This window comes from Macrobrachium nipponense, chromosome 1 (genome assembly GCF_015104395.2).
Source record: "Macrobrachium nipponense isolate FS-2020 chromosome 1, ASM1510439v2, whole genome shotgun sequence".
Taxonomy (NCBI): domain Eukaryota; kingdom Metazoa; phylum Arthropoda; class Malacostraca; order Decapoda; family Palaemonidae; genus Macrobrachium; species Macrobrachium nipponense.
The window spans coordinates 79,138,498-79,161,090 of record NC_087200.1 but is presented as its reverse complement, the minus strand read 5'-3'; the positions used below and the strand labels follow the sequence as shown (position 1 = coordinate 79,161,090).

General features: G+C 37.4%; 1 protein-coding gene across 6 annotated transcripts in view; it reads right to left on the bottom strand.

The window, feature by feature from the left end:
• LOC135219395 (cell adhesion molecule Dscam2-like) overlaps positions 1 to 22,593 on the bottom strand; it is a 391,041-nt gene that overhangs the window by 8,843 nt on the left and 359,605 nt on the right. For 4 of the 6 annotated variants that reach the window (XM_064256138.1, XM_064256137.1, XM_064256141.1 and 1 more), the window contains exons 19-32: positions 21,959 to 22,090; positions 19,141 to 19,286; positions 17,225 to 17,379; positions 15,824 to 16,005; positions 14,027 to 14,176; positions 13,039 to 13,194; positions 12,396 to 12,680; positions 11,813 to 11,954; positions 9,125 to 9,264; positions 8,009 to 8,223; positions 7,382 to 7,604; positions 6,183 to 6,467; positions 3,456 to 3,623; positions 1,277 to 1,422 (exon numbers count right to left, since the gene is read on the bottom strand). In XM_064256138.1, coding sequence (XP_064112208.1) covers positions 1,277 to 1,422; positions 3,456 to 3,623; positions 6,183 to 6,467; positions 7,382 to 7,604; positions 8,009 to 8,223; positions 9,125 to 9,264; positions 11,813 to 11,954; positions 12,396 to 12,680; positions 13,039 to 13,194; positions 14,027 to 14,176; positions 15,824 to 16,005; positions 17,225 to 17,379; positions 19,141 to 19,286; positions 21,959 to 22,090 — 2,525 coding nt within the window. Of the gene's footprint in view, positions 1 to 1,276; positions 1,423 to 3,455; positions 3,624 to 5,345; positions 6,468 to 7,381; positions 7,605 to 8,008; positions 8,224 to 9,124; positions 9,265 to 11,812; positions 11,955 to 12,395; positions 12,681 to 13,038; positions 13,195 to 14,026; positions 14,177 to 15,823; positions 16,006 to 17,224; positions 17,380 to 19,140; positions 19,287 to 21,958; positions 22,091 to 22,593 lie in introns of those variants that run through there. The other 2 variants (XM_064256139.1, XM_064256142.1) reach the window with 2 other exon arrangements.

The following is a 22,593-nucleotide window of genomic DNA, read 5'->3' as shown; positions in this document are numbered from 1 at the left end:
GACGTCAGATCAAAGGCGGATTTTAATATTAATAAATATGAATGGAATCAATGCGCTGTAAATCTGAGCGGTTCATCGGTTCATGGAAATTCATCATCCGGCCTCCCACGGCGGAAGTGGCGATGGAGGTCGTTTGTGTGACCTCGCTCCGCCATACATGTGCCAGTGTGACACGTAGATGCGTTTGTCTACATGAACATTGTATCTGCTCTTCTCTTAAGTCAAGAGTTTATACGACTGGTCGAATTTTGCCTTTGCATATCGATAAACTGACAAACCAGTGAATCTTTGTATGCATGCAGTGTTATTGTACAACTTCGAAATTGTTAGAAGGAATGAAAGCAGTAAATAAATTTTATGGGAAAATATTTAACTACATCACATCTAGCATATCTAATGATGAATAAAACGACTTTTGCTTAATGATACACATATATACATACAGATTATATATACATATATATGACGTTTTTATTCATCTCGTCATAGACATATCGTGACCTATTCACAATGTGTATTAAAGCGCACGACATTCCTCAAGAAAATTCAAGAGTAGATCGGTGTGCCTTTAATTAAACTAGTAAAATATGCGATTTGATGAAAGTGAGATTACGTTGCAGGGTTAAGTGAAAACACTGGTAGTTGACAGTTGACAGGGATACCAGGGATGAGTTGTCGAGGATAATTAGTTTTTGGTTTTTATTGTCTATGGCTACAAAAAGCTGTTCAGAACAATGAGAGCCAATGCGGTTATCTGAAATACCACATCTGAGACTTATAAAATGCCAGGTAAGGTGTAGTTTTAAATTCCTTGTGAAAAAAGCTTTAGTTTCGAGTGAGGCGACGTTTAAATAAGTTCCTTTATCAAGGACCCAACAGCGTGATACTGGGTTTTCGCTTTAATGTTATAGAGGACATCCTATGGAGACCCAAAAAGCTCTCAATTATACACGGAAGAATCGTTGATACAAGCTACTAATGATTAAACTTTCCCTGATTGACTTGAACCCTCATTTTTTTTTCGTTAAGGAAGCCGAAAATGTGCCTCATTAACTTCGCAGGTACAGTTAAGTTCATTCAAACATGCTTTAACCCAAACTAATCGCATTTCATTAATGTCAACTTGCTTGAAGCCTCTCTAACTTCCACTTATGAGTATCCCTGAGCGTATCTGCCATAATATTCACCCAAGTGAATTCTCGTCAATATTCCCAAAAATCCGACCCTCCTAGGCTCTCCAATGTTGACTTGATAGTAAATGTTTGTCTTTTCTTACCGACGTTGGCGGATGGGACTCCGTGACTCCGTAGCGAGAGTCCTGGAAGACGAAGGTCTGGAACTTGGCCGTTGCCGTATCGTCTTGCGCACTACGGCCCTCGCCCAGCTGGAAAGTGGCGTACGGATAGATGTCCTCGGAGTACTCTGCGGGGTGAAAGAACACCGCCAGTTAATGGTAGAACAGAGATCATTACTGCTTGCTTGAGGGGCGTTTCCGCCATAACACACTATGGAGGGCAAAAGCGTCCGAGACCAAAACTTAGGTTCCCGAACGTTTGTCACTTACTAAATAATTAGCGCCATCGATATTGTTATTAAAGCATTTAAATAAAATGGCAACAGTAACAAGAAAATATCGTATGTTGTAGAGTCAAAGAACTAGTAAATAAAAAAGGGTACAACTTACAAAAGTAAAATGTCTTTATATTGATTTAAAGTGAACTTTTTCATATGAACTATAGACAGAATGTAATATTAGGGAAAGGAAATCAATACTTAAAAACTACGGGTGACATCTTCCACTGGTCAACTGGCATACGTACAATCTAGGATTACTCATTCCGCTGAAATAATCTATTTTTTCTAGCTACTAACTACACGTTACAATCCCTCATCCCCTGTATTGTATACAGGTATCATGTATCTTGTATGTGATGACATTGAAAAAAATTAATTTACATCTGAGTCGACTCTTAAAATGATGTGCAACGTTTATTTTAGAAAATAGATTTTGAAATATCATAAATCTAACTTCTTTTTTGACATATTAGTAATTATAATTAGATAGAGAAGACAATATATTTTTTGTATTGCCACAATAAGCACTGCGATATCAATTATGACTTGTAAGCAATCATAACGATTATAGTAGAAGTTTTAGGTCAAAATGAAAATCCTGACACTTAATAATATATAACTTTTTATGAATGAACAGCAAAACAAAGCTTGGCAATATTTATTATCTTCGTTAATATTTCATCTTCGTTAATCTACGTATATTTTTGTTCGTTCCTTTAATTTTAACAAAAACATGTAGCTTACATTCCTTACAAAGTATCTTGGGAAATACTCTCATGCAGCATTCAAATTCAGTAATGCGGAAGAGAAGAAAATTAGTATTGAAAGAACTATCATACGCACAGACACACAACCATACATATATATATATACACACACACACACCCATATATATATATATATATATAGATAATAGATATATATATATATATATATATATATATATAATATTTATATATACTAGCATATATATATATATATATATATATATATAGATATATATATATATATATATATGTATATATATATTTTATATATACTAGCATATATATGATTATATATATATCTATATATATATATATAGAGTATATAGATATTTATGAATTAAATATTATATTTTATATACATATATATGTAGTTAACCTTAGCCCAATATTATATATATGTGTGTGTGTGTGTGTGTATAATATATATATAATATAATATAATATATATATTTTATATATATAATATATTTATATATAATATATTATATATTTACTAAAAAATACTAGTATATATATTATAATATATATATATATATACTATATATATATTAATATTATAATATAATTATATATATATATAATATAATATCTATATATATATGCTAATGAAATATACAGATGGAATAGAAACGTAAATATTCAGTTTCTTCCAAAACAGCACTAAGATATAGAATTTCCCAAATAATATCTCTACGGGCGTGAGAGAAGGCGTGTTGCAAGATTTTCCAATTTGCTGCCATGCAATATCACTTCACAACTGTCATGCACCGGACATCAAGTTCCTTCTTTTGATGTTAAAATGTTAATTAGATGTTATTTTAAGTAATGTCGGAGGAAATGTATACATTGTAGCTTACTAGAAATGAAAAAAAAAGGGTCTGTTTCAGCCCTACCCCGTATGAAAATTCACACCCCAGTTCTTGGAAATAAAAAAAAAAATGGGTCAATTCCCTCGCCATCTTCCCCAGAGAAGGAAGGAACTTGGTTTTTCGTTTCCCTGTAATCTATCGAGCAACGCCTGATGACCCAACCCGTGTTCATCAGACAACAAGCATCCTATAGGATTTGTACTGAGGCTGAGTACCAAGTTGACCTCTGACCGTGAGAAGATACCTGTCGCCTTCTCCCAGGTACCTGGTATCCTCTCCAGTGTGGCAGGTACTGGTTGCGGCTTCCTGACGGTGGCGTAGTAGGCGTCCCTCTGGTGCAACAGGTTCGTCTTGTTCTCCTCTGCCTCTTGGTCCTCCTGGGACATGTGGCTTCCCCGCCCTGCGGCTGCTCCTTAAGGGCAAAGGGAATGACTTTAGGAAGGAGGTCAAAAGGATGGAGAGTGCTTGGGGGTGCAGTTGGGGGCGGGTTGGGGTGATTGAGTTCTGGAGGGACTCGTGCGACTTTTATTTGAGATAATTTCTCTTTTCCGTAAAGAATGAATAACAGTTTTTTTTTAAAGCAAATATATTAAGAAAACAAAAATGACCTCGCTCTCATGTATTTTTATCGTTTAATTTTGGAATTCTGTCGGTGAAAACATTCTGCATTTTCGTAATTAAAGGCAACATCTGCTATGTGAAAAAATATACGGGATAGTTGTTTGATTCAATATGATGCCCTTGAAGATCCTTAGCTCTGGATTACATTTATCAACAATTCTGCATATAAATGTTTTCATATTACCTACCTAACCAAATTCAGATTATGTGTCGCCACACGAAAGCATATGCTTTTAATTGGGGGTTTCAAGCGTCAAAGTATAATCAGTATTTTTATCATCTCAAAAGTGACGCATTGGTTACGAGAAGATTCTGTCTTTAATACAATGATGAAACCTCACGGGGCTGGGTACAAAAGTGATAAAAACATATCAATATCTTACATTTCAAGTGTAACAAAACAACAATGAATGAATAGGTCGACGAAGTAAACTAGCACTAGGCACTTGAGTACAGCAAGCAAATACTATGCATTTATTCAAGCCAACTTGTTCTGCTCTGACAGTACCATTACTTCACATAATAAATACGCCTATTTATGAACAAGAGATGATGTGCAGGTAGTCTTCAGCGAGAAATGGCTTCAAGTTGCAAAAGCAATAGAGCACAAAGGCTACCAACGGCCGTAAAAGTAAGGACTGCATAAAAAATCACGAAATGAAAATAATCATCAAAATAAAAAAGGAAGATTTTGGATACATCTACGGTGTGCAGAGGGAATTTAATTTATATTCTAGGAAAACCAGGTCTTGGTTTGGCGAATAAGACCCGATAAAAGGGTATATAAGATGAATGGAATAAGATCTCTTGGTAATTTCGCTTTAGGTACAGAGGGCAACGGGACAGGCAATCTAATGGAAAAAGGAGAAAGATAAGGTTACGAGAGACAGGAAAAACAAGAAGGGAAGAGTCTCATTTCAGCTGCAATGAGCAGTTATTGGTAATAACTTTGAGAGAGAGAGAGAGAGAGAGAGAGAGAGAGAGAGAGAGAATAAGGTTATGAGGTAGATTGTTAATAATTCACAACCTGGATGGATGATTGTTCTATAAAATGACACAAAACAATAATAATTAATCACACGTACCTGGCCACTAGGAAAGGATAGCTTAGTTGAAAGAGAGATCATGCAATACGTAAAGTATATGTGGACATGTACTATTATTCTTTTAAATAACTGAAGTTCAACGACTCTGTAACACCTGTAAAATAATGTTCATACACATGCACAAACACCTATACACACACGCACCTACTTACACAGACGCGCACAAACATGCACAGACAGTGTACGTTGAAAGTAATATATGGAAATTATATCTATATATATATAATATATATATATATATATATTATATATATTATTATATATATATAAATTTATTAAATTTAAATAATATATAATATATATAGATATATATATATATAATATCATATATTATTATATATAGAGAGAGAGAGAGAGAGAAGAGAGAGAGAGAGAGAGAGAGAGAGAGAGAATCTTTACAAATAGAAAAAAAGACACTATATCAAGAACGAAGTATATTTTTGACAAATAAAATAATGTCAATATAATGAGCGCATTACATATGGAAGCTTGACGAACTAGAAAGAAATCTTTGTACAAAAGCACAATTCATAAACAAACAAAATAGTTTAATGTAGTATATTCCACTTGGAGGCAAATGCATGCATCTTCTTGGAGAGTATATAAAGTGAAGCACAGAAAACAATTTGTTTGCGACTATCTGAGACATCAAACTTAGCATAATAATATCATAATACTTTTGTTGATAAGTAAGGATTCTGATAGCTTTATTTTGATCGTGATGAACTCTGGACATTCATACTTTGCAGTACCATTGTTAACACAGGATATATCTTTTTTAGGAACAAGGTACAAAATGGGATTAATGTTACTATAACCACTAACAATTTATCATTTCACGTTTGTTTTTATTTGGCAAGAATCAGTTTGGATTCTAGTTGATTGTAGAACTGCAGACGACAACGCAATTATTTCAAAATTACCTCAATTTAACCAACTTGCAGCTGGACTCACGGTAAAGGTGGCGGGGAAGATTTTGTCGGAGTGGGGAGAATTGTACCAACTTTTGAGTCAATATGAGACTACTTTCTTTCCAAATGAGTTATTGTTAGCCAATCACCAGGCTATTTCATTGTTAATATGTGTGCGTGTGAGGGAAAACAGAATCCTTTTGCCTCCTCAGTCAACAGCCATCGGGTTCAACCCACCAGGCAAAATGATCGTAAAACACCAACACCAAACAAAACATTACCAAGACGGCGCGGTATAACGATGCTTCCTGGAGACTCGGTGATGACACTTACTTCTCCTGAGGCAGAGCACTGCAGCAGCCACTGTCAGGACCAACGCTAACGCCGACGCTGCAGCAGACGCCAGGAGGCGTGGATCAGTGTGCATGTGATTCGGAGGGGCATCTCCCAGCTCCCCGACAGGCTGTGCCCCCAGTCCGGCTCCCGACGCCGTGTTTGCGTTGAAGGTCGTGGTGGTAGCGCCGGCCGCATTGTGAGCAGTCAGCCGTAGGCCGAAAGTAGCACCGGGCCGCAGTCCTCCTACTTCATAGACCTCTTGAGGCGCCAGGCTACTGGCCACTGTGGGTTGTTTGTCAAGGATATCATATGGGTATTAGTTATTGGGAATGAATTCTCTTGTAACTGAATATGATCATGAATGTTTTGATTTATATAATAATAATAATATGCTAGAAGACGACTTCATTAATACAGGTTTTATTGAAAATAATGGCTATTTCAACCGCGTTTATTCTGTAATAGAAGTTTATCTATTCTTTTTATTACTGACTTTTCTTCTGTACACAAGTTGGCTATTAAAACGCCAAATGGGGGATTCGTGTAAAAAAACGTGGTAGTTGTGGAATTTGTATAATATATTCAATTTGACAAACACCACGTTTTGAACATGATTCCCCCATTTGGCGTTTTAATATTCAACTTGTGTACAGAAGAAAAATCAGTAATAAGAAGAATAGAGAAACGTCTGTACAAAATAAACGCGGCTGAAATAGCCACTATTTCCAATAATAATAATAATAATATTCACATCTATCTATCTATCTATCTGCCTTTGCATATATGTATATACATACATACATACATACACACACACACACACACACACACACACATATATATATATATATAATATATATATATATATATATATATATATTATATATATATATATATATATATATATATATTATATATATATATATATATATATATGTGAAGAGGACTATTTTCTCATTAGGGAAGCACACTGCTATTATATTTAAAATAAACTTTCGGGTAATAGTGAAAGAAACGGCTCAGCACACACATTTCTACCTCAGATCTTTAATAAAGTTACTTTTGAGTTTTATTTTTCATTAAAGAGACATAAATCTGAGAATGTTAGGAAGTTGAAATATACTTAAATCTGAAATAGAAATAATCTGCCAGCTTAGACATCAGGTAGGAAAGCCAACAAGAACTGTAATACTAACGAGTGGTCCAGACTGAATGAGAAGGCGACCTTGTCTGGAGAGTAAAATGCGTTATTGGGCAGCCGCCATCCGCCCATCTACCCAACCATACCCAAACGCCCGTGCTATTCACCGAGGCCACGTGACGGGTGGGAGGTGCCACGGGCGCTGAGCCAGAGGTTCTGGCTGTCAAAGGACGCGAGGGCGGCGACAAACCCACGTGAGTGCGAGCTGTGACGTACACCTGTGAAGAGATCGCAAAGTGAAGAAGATAATTCACTGGTTACAATACAAAAGTTTCACATCGAAGTACTAGTATTACCAGAGTTCCACCATCATAATTATCATCAGCACCTTGGGTCGTATTCTTTCACAGGAATCATAAAAAACTGATAAATGAGAAAAAAGTGACACTTCATCATCCCTGCTTAATTTTGAAGGCCTTTCAGTTTGTCCGCATTAGGCCTAACCAGGATGGCCCCTTCTATTTCAATCTATTTCAATAACTAATTCTGTGACATAACTGTTCTTAAACAGTTATATCTTTAATTTCTTCTTGAATGGAACTTATACAAAGCTAATTGAAATTAATATTGCCCTATCTGCTGAGCAAGAATTTTATCCGCTCTGATGATGTGCAGTGATTACCTGATATTCAGCACCGCAGCTGAGGTCAGTGATCACATAAGAGGTGTGGGTGCGACCCAACTCTCGCGTGTGCCAGGACCCACCGCCAAGAGCCTCTCGCCACCAGACAGCCCACGCCCTCACGGCAGCTCCTCCCGTGTCCCCTGGCGTCCAGGCCACCGTCAGAGAAGAGGAGGTCGCGTCTGCTATGTGAACTGACGGTGCGCTCGGCGGGACTGAGGAGAATGTTGGGAAGACATAATAAATGTTTCTTTATCATTGTAAAGAGATAAGCATTAAAAACAAAAATAGACAAGTAAGAAATGGGCCGAATTTTCTTCGGTGCATTCAAGTTTTCTGTCCGGTGGCGCCTATAGCGCTGCCAGAAGTACGATTATGGTTAACTTTAAAACCTTTGGTAAAATAAAAACCATTGAGACTAGAGGGCTGAAATTTGGTATGTTTGATAATTGGAGGGTGGATGGTCAACATACCAATTTGCAGCCCTCTAGCCTCAGTAGTTTTTAAGATCTGAGGGTGAACAGAAAAAGTGTGGACAGAAAAAAGTGCGGACGGACAGAGAAAGCCGGCACAATAGTTTTATTTTACAGAAAACTAAAAGTAAAAACCTTAAGTTGAAAACTATGTTTACTCTGGTACTTAAGGTTAATAGGATTGTTCCTGATACAGTAAAGAGAGCGGAATACACATTCATCACAAATTAATCAAAATGATTTAAAGTCCAGATTTATTATATTTGGCAAAAGTTAAGTATATCTTATCCAGACCACTGAGCTGATTACAGCTCTCCTAGGGCTGGCCCGAAGGATTAGGTATTTTACGTGGCTAGGAACCAATCGGTCACCTAGCAACGGGTCATACAGCTTATTGTGGGATCCGAACCACACTATATCGAGAAATGAATTTCTATCACCAGAAGTAAATTCCTTGGCCGAGCCGAGGGTCGAACTTCGGACCACCGTCTTGGTAGCCGAGCGCGAAAACCACTCGTCCAACGAGGAAGTATTTTGTATTATGTAAGCTAATAATGATCCTGTTTTTATTAATGGCATCAGTTATTTATCGTCCATTTTTCAGTCATATTTAAGCCTGCTCCATCCGCATGAATAGTCTCACCTTGCACGTGTAGGCTGTAGGTAGCAGAGGTGTGGAGGTACAGGTGTTTCCTGACGGCGCTGATGGAACATGTGTAGTTGCCCCGGTCGCCTCTTTGAACACCTCTGATTACCAGAGCTCCATTGTCTTCGTGTCTAAATCTGGAGAGAGAGAGAGAGAGAGAGAGTTACTGTTTTTTCATAGGCTATAAACATCTCCATCCATATACATGTACAAACGATCATAAAATACATTCCGGTTTTGTATGGACCTAATAATATATCTGTCTATCTATCTATCTATCTATCTATCTATCTATCTATCTATCTATCTATCTATATATATATATATATATACACACACATATATATATATATATATATATATATATATATATATCTATATATATATATATGTATATATGTATAGTTGTATATATGTAGGTATTTCATGTTATCCACATACACATTTTATCTGTTAACAACCAAACACCAGTTGGCGTATTTAACTACTAAACTGCGTTTCTTTATTGATCTTCGTTCACTTGCCTCTATATATATATATATATATATATATATATATATATATATATATATATATATATATATAATACACGTATACAATATTATAAATACGTGTATATATATAATATATATATGTATATGCTTTAAAAATCACAGTAGATGCACGTGACATCATTATATGAGCGAATACCACAAGGAAAATAACAGGCAGAAGGTCAGTACGAAGCTGGACATCTGTCTGTCATTTTCTTGTGGTTTTATGCTTATATATATACTATGATATATATATATATATACTATATATATATATATATAGTTTGTGTGTGTGGTAGTTATATTGTGGGAGGCCATTACTTCCAAAGACGAATCTTCGTTTGTACACTTGAGAAAGTGTTGACAGAAAATGGGATGAGAGAGTAAGCTCATGGTTGGTTTCAATGGTGAAAAGAGGCGTGGCATGAGGTATACTTGATCGTTATCTGGTTGAAGTAAAAGCAGAAATATAAGACAGGTTAAGTATATATGTTGAGTTCAGAATATTACTACAAATATAACCAAGACAAGTGAGTTTGATTAGAATGATGTCAGAATAATTTACAGGGAGAAGATAGATAATAGACAGGGTAAGGTCACAATAGAAGTTTGAAGCTTGTACAACATTCAAGGACGCAATCACTGAATCAGCAGGAGCTGTTATGGGTATAAGCATATTAAGGAAAGAATTAAAAATGAAGGTTATGCTAGAATAAGGACATGAGGGGTTTTGCAGAGAAAGAAAGGATACTGTTTGATGCGTAGTTACAGACAGATGGAATGATTGTGTATGGCACAGAGGAGAATCAATAAGGTGGACAAGAATAAAGTCAAATAATAATGTTGGAAGGGATTAAATGCATGGTGGATTTGAGAAAGTGTTTTAGAGAGCAAAAGAAAAATTAATGCAGAGGTTGTGGTTACTGAGCAAATGGAGCTTAAAATTATACTACAAATAATCTAAGAATGCATTCCGGTGTGATGGAATGAATATTCTGAAGAGTTATTGAATGCTTTTGGTAAACTGAAACTATTTTAAATTAAGCCAGCCTTGTGTTGGTACGGGCTCTTGCTCTGAGGCAGCACATATGCGCCATCCATAATTCGGGATGAAAGAGAGAAGAGAAAGAATATATGAAGGGAAGTAGAGTAGTCATGAATGGGGTGTGTAGTAGCTGATGTATGTTCTGGTAATTGCATTAAAGAGCTGTTTGACTACATAGTCTAGACCCAGAGCTTACTCTGCCACATATATTCCCACAGGTAACTGTGATATGGGGATGTCTAGCATACGCAATTTTATTACCTGTTCATTCTCATTACTTTTGAAGACTGATCTCTCCCCTCCTAATAAAACGTTTGTTTGTCGCCACCTAAAGTATAAATCCAACGAAACCGGTGAGAAAACTGGTTTCATTCCTTATTTTACAAAATGGGAGCCAAAACAGTCTTGTCTTTTAGTCTCACCGGGAACAAGAAAACACTGTAATGTAAATATATCCCAACTTAAAATATTTTCTAGCCTCATGCTTAAGGTTACAGAGCGTTGGATACATCATACAAGTGATCCTTACTTAGCTGATGCTTATTTCTAAATTCATTTTGCTTTCATTATTCTTTGTATTCATTTTGTCTTTCGTGTCTGCATTCTTATTTTTACGTTCACCTGAAGAGGAGCATAGTGTGGGTTGAAAATGTTGTGCTCTTCAAGATAAAGGATATCTTTATTTTTTTATTCTTTCGTAATTGCTTACACTTGTAAAGTACAATTAATCCATACAAGTAGTGTTTAAAATAATAAAATATAAAAGCAGGGCCTGTGCTAGGATTTGCGGGGTCCAATTGGAAAATGATAGAATTGAAGACTTTTGTTTTGTTTTGTTTATGTCTAATATAAGAATGATTTTACATGTGGAAATTTTCCGTTAGTATAGTTTGCATAATAATGTGAGGAATAACACTTCCTAATTCTTCATTCCATGTTTTCGGCAGTGGTTTATTCCCCTTAGAATACAGAAAAGGCATCAAACTAACTGGCGCAGACCCTCTTACAACGCGGGGCCCAATTAAAGCAAATTGGTCAAATAGGCTTAAAACCAGCCCTGAACATAAGGGATCGCCTTCAGACTGCCTATAGGAAAACCATACGCACCTGCCATTATTCTGGAGTTGTATGCCTCGCAGAGACCAAATGAGGGGCGATAGCGGGTTTCCAACAGTCACACAGGCCAGACGCACGTCTTCGCCTTGTGTGGCCACCACTAGTCCACCGACTGAGCTTATTCCAGGTGAAACTGTCAAAAACACAAATGGGTTTAGCAAACCACATAAAGGGAAAAAAAACACCACCGTATACGTATACATAAATTAAAATCATAAAAAGATGAACTATTTAAAATTACATTCTTCCTTCATAGCTTTCTGTTGTATAATATTAAACATAATTCAGTTTTTTTGGTAATGCACAACAAAGAATAAAATTAGTAGTGATATGGAACTCGGTAATTAATGTGTCGTGGAATAACGTATGCAATTAGTTTGATTTAGATGATCAAAGAGTTAAAATCATTTCCCGTTCACTATAGTTTTATACTGATGCAACTAAAATTGCTGTATAGGTAGTAGGGTTTGAAAGGTAGACCATAGTGATTGATGATACCGACTGATTAGCATTATATGTGGGAACATAAATTAATATAAACGGGTACGTTGTCAAAGAACTCTTTCAGATTTACCTGTATCCTTAATAGTCAGTTTGACGGTAGTCGTGGGCGGTCCTTCTCCAACCCTGGTGCGGGCAGTCATCCAGAACTCGTGGATGCCTCTGGAGAGGTGGTTGATCGTGTGCGAATTGTCATGGGCGTGAAGGGAAATTTCGGACGTCGAGCGCGAGAGAGGTGGTCGGTGGAAGAGCGTGTACCCTAAAAGCAGGCCCGTCGATGGGTGTGGTGGCAGCCAAGAGAGCAGAGCTGAAGACAACCCCGACTGCAGAGCCCTCAGGCCTTTCGGCGCTCCAGCAACTGAAATGAAGAGCACGTTGGAATGCAGTAGCAGTCTCAGTCTACTTAAAAATGCGTGTTTTTCGTCTGATGAATTCTGACTCGGGATTTAGCCGTGATACAGAACTCCAACTCCAATTCTTGCCCCCCCCAACTCAAAACCCAACCCCAATGCAGAATACAAGCCCTCATCCTTCTTACCTCCAAACACCCCTCCTTTTTTAGTGTGGGCCTATTTCTGCAACTTTCCCTTGCTCTAATTTTCCTTATTATGAATGAACAAATCCTTGGAGAAAGTTCTGTGAGATTCTGGAAATCAGACATACCGGTCTCATCAAAATAATAATAATAATAATAATAATAATACTTTTGCACTTACTGTCCTCTTTTGTTGTGCAGGTGAGGTCTTGAGACGCTACTCCAGCCCCTGCTCTGGTAGTGGCGGCTACAGAAACGGTGTAATTGGTCCAAGGCCTTAAACCTCCTACGTTCTCCTCGCGCCCGTTGGTTACTCTCGTCAGTTCCTCGACCTTATCTGGAGGGTCAGAGTTGATTTAACAACCGCGATAAATGGAATGGAGTGGAATATAGAGTTTAGGCCAATGGCCAAGCACTGGGACCTATGTGGTCATTCAGCACTGGAAAGGAAATTGAGAATAGGTAGGTCTGGAACATGAAACAGGAGGAAAACCTCACAGTTACATTACGAAATAATTATTAGGAGAGGGTGGGTAGCAAAGAACATTTAGTAATGCCTACAGTGTACCCCGTGAGGTGCACTGATGGCACTAACTCCCTACAGGGCCGACATAAAGTCAAGAATTAACTGGTAAAAGTCCGCGACTATGAGGTCATTATAATCAACTGATTAGTTACTTCGGGACAAGAACTTCTCTTTCAATGGCAATACATAGGGCAGTTTTAGATGCCTTTGAAGAAATATATGAAGTTCTGCGATGCTAACTGCACAGTTACAGTAAATATTGTAAATATTCAAGGTATACTGAACATACAGAAAATGCTGCTGACCTTGCATTTAATAAAATGTTTATCATCTTTTAATTGTGAAAAAAATTTTGGAATATGCACACACCTATTAGGATAACACAAAACCATTTTCAATATTTCCTACAACGACGGGACATCATTTTTAAATACTTCATAATTTGTGACTAAGTTCTTGTTATGCATTAAGGTGAAATACTTTTACGCTAATATTTATGACAGGAAGCTTTGTTAAACTACTATCTCTTGAGATCACTGTTAATCTGACAAGTATTACCCAACATTTAACCTTTCTCGAAAATAAGAAGTGTATTCGCAGATGGAATGAAGACCATATTCAGGCGAATAATAATAATTTTTACCTGTCGTATCATCAAGGCGCGTGAGGGTCAGCCTATACCCTTGAAGCAGTCCGTTGAGGGCGGAGGGAGGCGGAGGGGCCCACCGTACAATTAGGGAGGTTCCTCGCGCCCCGCCGCTGCACTCGACTCCTATAGGAGGCCCTGAGGGTACTGATAAAGAAATATATTACGTCAGCACATTATGATATTGATCAAAACTTTTCATTTTACGCGTCAGCCATAATGACTTTTCATCGAGATGGGATTCGTTTGAGTCAATGGTGTGTAAATAGTTCCTCTTTATTTTGTCCGTATTCTTTTTGTAGCAAAATAGAGGCCATTTGCATCAATTACATTGGAACTAAATCTTTACAGTGAAATAATGTCATTCATAATCATCACAGCGATCTGAACTCATCAAGAATATTATAATGCTTCGTAAAGTCTTTGCTCTTGGTTGGTTGGGATTCTGTGTTCCCTTCATAACAATATCAGGAGGCCCACCAAAACTATATGGAATGGAATATAGCTGAGGCCAAAGACCAAGCACTGGGACCTATGAGGTCAATCAGGGTTTGAAGGGAAGCCGAGAGTAGGTAGGTTTGAAGTAAGTGTTAGGAGAGGGTGAATAGCAAGATGAAGGCACAGTAAAAGGAATGGAAGGTGTTGCAGTTAGGGGCCGAAGGGACGCTGCAAAGAATCTTTGGTAATGCCTACAGTGCACCCCGTGAGGTGCACTGACAACACTACCACCCCTACGGGGCATTATAATTATATGAAGTATTGTACTGAACAAGTCAAAGAAATTCAGCTTTTGAATCTGTGGATTTGATTAATCTCATCATTACACTATTTGAAGCTATCTTAAAGGCAGTTTTCATGGCCAGTTACACTCGTTTTTAATGTAGTTTTAGGAATATTTAATGCTGTTTTTGTTGTAAATAACTTGACTCATAGTGGATGTAGTGAATTCTTAAAGCCTCCAGAGAACGAGGGCAGAGGGGAAATTGTGAAGAAAAGGGCAAGGGGGGTGGCTTGCGGGGGGGGGGGGGGGGGGTGGGGAGGAAGATATTATTTTTCTCTTCTTGTAACATTATTCATGTGAGAGAGAGAGAGAGAGAGAGAGAGAGAGAAGTGAAGAGATATCAGCTCTTTTCTTTCTCTGAGAGAGAGAGAGAGAGAGAGAGAGAGAAGAGATATCTGCTCTTTCTCTGAAAGAGAGAGAGAGAGAGAGAGAGAGAGAGAGAGAGAGAGTGAAGTGAAGAGATATCAGCTCTTTTCTTTCTCTGAGAGAGAGAGAGAGAGAGAGAGAGAGAGAGAGAGAGAGAGAGAGATATGCTGCTCTCTGCTCTTTCTAGAGAGAGAGAGAGAGAGAGAGAGAGAGAGAGAAGAGATATCTGCTCTTTTTCTCTGAGAGAGAGAGAGAGAGAGAGAGAGAGAGAGAGAGAGAGAGAGAGAGAGAGAGAAGTTTTAATGTTCCTGAAATAAAATAAGCTTATTAGCTTTATGCGACGTAATGACTGATCCGTTTACCAATTTTTTAAACAAATTTATCTTTACAAATGCCAAATATGACAGAAACCAACCCTCTGGTGTTGTTTTCATGTAGACAATTTCTATTATCAACTGTTGCATTACCGGAACAGATCTATGTATATGCACATAGCTTCCTGAATCAACGACACAATGTGATATATGTATTCAACAAAATTACTCGTGGGACAGAAATAAATTTTGGACTCACATCGGGATTGAACCCAGGTCTTTCAATTGAAAGGCAAGGGCGCTGCCAATTGAACCACACATTAAGTGACTTACCATCTTCCATGGTGCGGACGACCTCTGGTTGGGACAGAGGCCCTGGCCCGTGGGTGTTATACGCCCTAATAACGACCGTGTACTGCGTCCACGGCGACAGTTCGGTTATCACCTCCTGTAGGCCAGTGGACCCAGCGCCCAAGCCCACGACGGTGAAGTTGTAGGATTCCTCGCCCACCACACTTCAAGGCAATGGGATTAATCATGAGTGCACTTTGTTTAAAAGACCATTTCCTGATGAAATTGTAGTGGGGGGGGTGGTTGATGTTCATTAATCCAATAGTTAGCGTTATGGGAATATCTGTATTCAAATACCAAGCGTTACATCAACTTGAAGAGTGTGTGTTTATATATATATATATATATATATATATATATATATAATATATATATATATGTATATATATATATATATATATATATATATATAATATATATACTATATATATATATATTTATTAAAGGGATAATTCACAATTGTGTCTTATGAGGTAAGATTTTTATTTTTACTTTCAGACATTTGTGATGACGTGCTTGTGCTAAAGGATCAATGTGTTAAGTTGGAAGTATCTCATACTGAATTGAAGTGATGGCTAATAATAGGCAATCAACTAGGTAATAGGACTAATAGATAAGAAATGATCCAACAAAAGGATGTTTAGAGAAGAGCTCACAGAGACAATGCAGAGCACTCCACGCCCTTCTCTGCTCTCCTCCCACTCAAATTCCAGAGTAGTGGAAGGAGGAGACAAACGACAGGAAAGTAAAGGAGGAGGCGCTAGAAGTGCCAGAGAAGGTTATAGGAGAAAAATGTCTGATGATGCACTAAAAGTACGTCAACTACTGCGTTATAGAAGTAGAAAAGATGGAACAAAACGAGATTAACGTTCAGCAACCAGGAATAAATCTCGAGGCACGTTCAAGATGAAACGAGATACCAGGTGATGTATGGAACTGGAAAGTGTGAATAAACATAACCTAAATGTTTGAAAACTGTTCCACCATAATTTAACTTCCTGCCAAAAACGGGAGGTGAAACAGGCTTAAAATTGTTTAAAACCTTATACTGCAACTTGAGAAGGCAAAAACATTTCTGAACTTGCAAATAAAAAGAAAATTCTATATGAGTGCGAGGATGGGTATGGCAACTAGAGACCTAGCTAGTGACCTGTCCACACTGGCGGGCATGCCCGTCGGGCAATTCCAGCTGGTTTTATTACCTCTCGCTTCTAAAGCAGTGTTACCAGACAACTGCAGCGTTCTGGCTCCATAATCTGTTGGTCAGTACACTGGAACGGGTTATGGGAAACGTGTTTGCCCGTTGGGCAGTGCCCGCTAGTGTGGGCATGTGTTTTTTACGAAAAGACGAACGAATGAATATCTAAGAAAAGAAAGACTTACTCGTGTCTCCTGACGCCCAAATTATATCCCAGTAAATCTCCATGATGAGTGTGAGGTGGAGGAGGTTCCCACAGGACCCGGATGCTGCCGGAGGATACGGCATCGGCTCTGACGGACATTGGAGCAGCTGACGGGGCTTCACCCTCTGTTCGGACCTTTCAAGAGACGTTCGAATTTCATAAAGGTGCAACAATTTTTACAGAAGGAAACAGTGCGTTCCCTTTTTTCCTTAGACATTTGAATTAGAAAGGGACATAAAATTGTATTTAAGTGATGAAGCAACATGTTTTTTTCGTACAACGACATAACATCTTAAAGAAGAGAGGTAAGCTAAAACTATACAAAACAAGTAAAAAAGTTTTCTGAACTTTGTATTATCAAGGCTGCCGAAAATAGGTCTATCTTTCGGTGGTCTCGGTATAATGCTGTATGAGCCAATGCCCATGAAATTTTAACCATGGCCCGGTGGTGGCCTGGCCTATATCGTTGCCACATACACGATTATGGCTAAGTTTCACCTTTAAATAGAATAAAAACTATTGAGGCTAGAGGGTTGCAATTTAGTATGTTTGATGATTGGAGGGTGGATGATCAACATACCAATTTGCACCCCTCTAGCCTAAGTAACTTTTAAGATCTGAGGGTGGACATGAAAACTGTGGACGGACAGACAAACCGGTACAATAGTTTACTTTTACAGAAAACGAAATGGATTTAGTATATTATTTTACAAACACTATAACTGGGCAGGGGTAAATAATGTATACAAAGAAGATCGTACTGCCAGCATTTCGTTACATGAATGCTGGAAGAGCCTAGGTCTTAAATTATTATTATTATATTATTACTAGCTGACTGACCTAGCTCTGCTTGGGATAACTCTGAATAACGACTGATAAACTTGCTTACTCTCTCCCTCTCTCTCTCACTTTTTCCATCTTTCTCCTATCTAACACCCCCTCTACTCTCTCTCTCTCTCTCTCTCTTCCTCTCCCTCTCGCTCTTTTCTCTCACACTCTCTTTCTCTCCCCAACCATCTCTCTCTCTTTCCGTCTTTCTTCTCACTAATACCAACTCTCTCTCTCTCTACTTCACTCACTTCTTCCATCTTTCTCCTATCTAACACCCCCTCTACTCTCTCGCTCTCTCTCTTCCTCTCCCTCTCGCTCCTTTCTCTCACTCTCTCTTTCTCTCTCCAACAATTTCTGTCTCTTTCTCTCTTTCATCTCACTAATACCAACTCTCTCTTTCGCTCTTCTCCCAGACACCTGCTCTTCTCTGTTTGTCTGTCTGTCTGTCTCTCTCTAACCCTCCCCGTCCTTTTGCCTCTTTCTTCTCCCTAACATCCCATCTACTCTCTCTCACTTCCTCTCCCTCTCATTCTCTCTCTGCCAACCCCCTTCTCAAACTCCACCCTCTTTGATGTCATTGATGTTTACCGAATATTATTCTTTTCCAGATGATAAGGCATATGTATAAAGAAATTATGTATGATAAATTCGTTAAGTAACTAAGTCTACGGGTATAACCAGCCCCATTTCAGGGAATCCCTTCTCACCCCCACCCCTTAGGAGAGGGGAGGAGTTAGGATGAAACCCCGTTAAAAACCATCCTAGGGGTCCCCACTATAACCCTGCCAAGTTTCATTCCCATCGGACCAGCCGTTTGGCTGTGATTAAATGACGGACGGGCAGACGGATGGACGGACAGACATAAAGCCCATTATAGTAAGATTATTATTATTATTATTATTATTATTATTATTATTATTATTATTATTATTATTATTATTATTATTATTATTTTGGATTTGAATTTTAACCTGGTTGTCTTTTCAGGATTTAGTTACATTGAATGCTGGGAGAGCCTAGGTCTTAAATTATTATTATTATTATTATTATTATTATTTACTTTACCTGCAGTGGCTCAGAATGAGGCGAAGATCCCAGGTGATTAGCAGCCAGAAGCCTCACGAGGTACTGAGTGTCCGGCAGAAGCGGCGCCAGTCTGGCACTGTGGTTGTTTCCAGCGATCACCTCTTCTTCTCCTTCGCCCCAGGATCCTTGGAGGGAGAGGCAACAGGGAAATGAAAATACCAATAAAAGAAGGGGGATGGAAGAGAAGTATTTGTAATAGTAATAATATAGATACAAAAGGGAATGAAAGAGAAATATTTGTAGTAGTAATACGAATTTAGATGTAAAAGAGAATGGAAGTGAAGCGTTAGTAATATAGTAATAATAACATAGATACCAAAGGGGGAATGGAAGAGATATAAAAAATAATAACAATGGTAATTGTAAAAGTAATAATAAAGATGGTAAGGATGACAAAGATAAATAAATAAATAAACAAAAGGCATATTATAATCTCAATGCATAAAACAACTTTCTTTCAGCTGGTAACGTAGGTAGTCAACGGACATAAATTCCTCATTTAACAATCATAATAGTAATCATATAGTAATCAATAAAAATGATAACGCTGACAAAATAAATAAACAAACTAAAGACATATCATAATCTCATTACATAGAACAGCAAGGCTGAACCTAAGAATTTTTTTTATGTGTGGGCCCTGTACTGTTTTATTTTTTCATCTTTTAGCTATCGCATATAAAATATCATATACTGTACACTTATTTCTTCAGCTTTATGTATAATCTAGTAATATTGGTTCATACACGATAATAATGTTATTTGATAAAACGCTTTTTATGTCATATTTTAGTGTTTTTTTTTAGATACAGCAACGAACAATTTTACAAATTCTGCCATTTTCAGTAAGTGGTGTTCTACTTATATTCAAATCCCCTACAGACCTTTTGGGCGAAATTAATTTAGTGGGTGGGCCATCTGTTTTTGTAGGTGGGTAGTCGCCCACCCTGTTAACATGTTACGTTTCTTTCAGTTGGTAAAGCAGGCAGTCTACGGCCATACATCCCTTGTTTAACAATCACAATCTTGAATACGAAAAGGCAAAGCAGCATAAACACATTTGATATAATATAAGCAGGATACAGTCATTTAATGAAAAAAAAACAAACAATGTTGCTGATTATAATGATGAATGTTGGCCCTTCATCATACAGCAACGTTGGACCTTTGATAAAGTTGACCTCTGACACGGTAAATAGATGAAAGCGCTAAAAGCCAGAAAAAAGTGGAATATGTAAAAACAAAAAGGGACGTGGAGTAACAAAAAAACCTCAGCTGGAAAAGATTTGCCGTGAGGAAAGAATCCAGGAAGAAGAAGTTATCCGTGTCAGAGATTATTGGAGGAAAATGAAGCCGTACAGGAACAGAAACCAATAAAGGGATAATAAGGAACACTTCTTATGGCCACTTCGTGTGGTTTTTCTATTTCTGCGTTAGCTGTATTTATTCACAGTTCTTATTCCATTATTCGTCTAGCTGGAAACAGCACCATTTTCTCTTTCTCCATCATTTATGAATTAGAGGCATTAACTTACGTTAAACAGAATGTTTCGAAACCTACCAATGATTTTACCTTTAAATTGAATGTATCGACACATACCAATGATTTTACCGAGACGAGAAAGGATGATCGTTCAAAATAACAACTAAGATTTAATTTCTTTCTAGAAAGTGACGATGATAAAAAAATAAAAACTAGAAAAATTTCACATAATTCTGGAGTGACTGAGATAAAATATCGATTTATGTCGACTTGGTGAGGGTAGGAAAATTTCAATAAACCTTCAAACAGTTGTACACCTAAGACAATCCACAGATGTTTTCTAAGTATTTTTTTTATTTTCATTATTATTATTATTATCATCATTATTATTGTATTCCACATATTTATTATTAAGAAATTATAACTAAAAGATTAACAACAGTGACCAAGTCTGTCTTTTTATTCATAATTTAAGCATTAGGACGTTCTTTCTTTGAAGGAATAACTTTAAACAATGAATGCTTGATTTACATGCAAATGTGATATCACAATAACTTTCAGTGACTTCATGTTTTAAAAAATCTTTCTTATCTTAGCTAAAATTCAACCTAATGATTCTATTACACATTCTTAATTACATGGACTGTGATATTTCACAGAGTACCCATTATCTCTTTTAGAAATACGTTGTCAGCATATTTTCCAGTAACGCAGACCGGAAATTTAATTAATGAACTTTGTGTAGCTGTGTTACGTTAAATCTCAAAGGGCCTTTGTCTACCTAAGCAAAGAATCATGCAGGTAGTAAGTAGTCGACAGTGATAGGCTGTAATCACTGTGCATAGGTATAGTAGCCATAAAAAAAAGCTGGCCAAGCACAGGGTTTTACTGCCTTCTGGAGTCACCCCTTCAAAGGAAAGAGAAACAAGTCGTGATACGACCTCCAGCTGACTCGGAGCGCATGCTAAAACCTATGGTTAAATAGTGTCTTGTTTCACCAACGAAAATTAAAATAAATACGCTTTCTTTATAGAAATAATTTTTCTTTACTGTTTAACATTTACGTTATTCATTTTTGATATTTTCATTCTAAGAAATAAAGCATAAATATCCTATCCTAAAATTCCAGTGTCTATAACTCAACGCAAAACAGCTTTTACAGACCCTCTTAGGGTTTTCAATAGGGCTTTCCTAACCTCCAAACAAGAACCAGAACAAGAACAACAACAGCAACTAAGTAGTTTGTAGTCTTACTCGTCGAGTAAACAAAAATAATGTCTCAAGGATACGCATCAATTAAATTGCTGTTCCTACCTGTAGTTTGCGTGTATTGCACAATATACTTGTCAACTGAGGTGTGTGACGTAGCCGGTGGCAGCCAGGATACAACGAGGTACCTTGAGCCTCTTTCTGAGACCCTCAGGCCGTGTGGAGAGCCAGGCACATCTGTCAAAATTGGGACATAAAATTATTGGAAATGAAAAATAGTTGAAAAAGGACTCATCAAAGTTATAGAGTAGGTGAGGAAATGTGTAAAGAAAACGCTCTACAGAATAAAAATATTTTTGTAGACAAAAATAGAGGCAAAGAAATGAATAGAAACAATGCGTTCTTAAACTAGACTTGTTTCGAATCGAGAAAGCGCCGTTTCTTTTTGGCTATTGACATCCCAAAACTGTTACGCTGTGCTCTCCCTGTATAGTATATCGGTAACGTAAAGGTTCATATTTGTTTTATCCACACTGAAAGCAAAAACCGATGATTCATTTGTATCAGCTAATTCCCGATCTGGAACTGGAGGCTGTTTCAAGGTGCAAATGTTATGACAAAAACTGTAACGATCACAACAAGTTAACAAGGGACTGAGTAACCAGTGTCTCTATCTAGACACATACTTGTTTTTCCTCAAAGTCATGACAAGATATAAACATGATATAAACATGGCATTA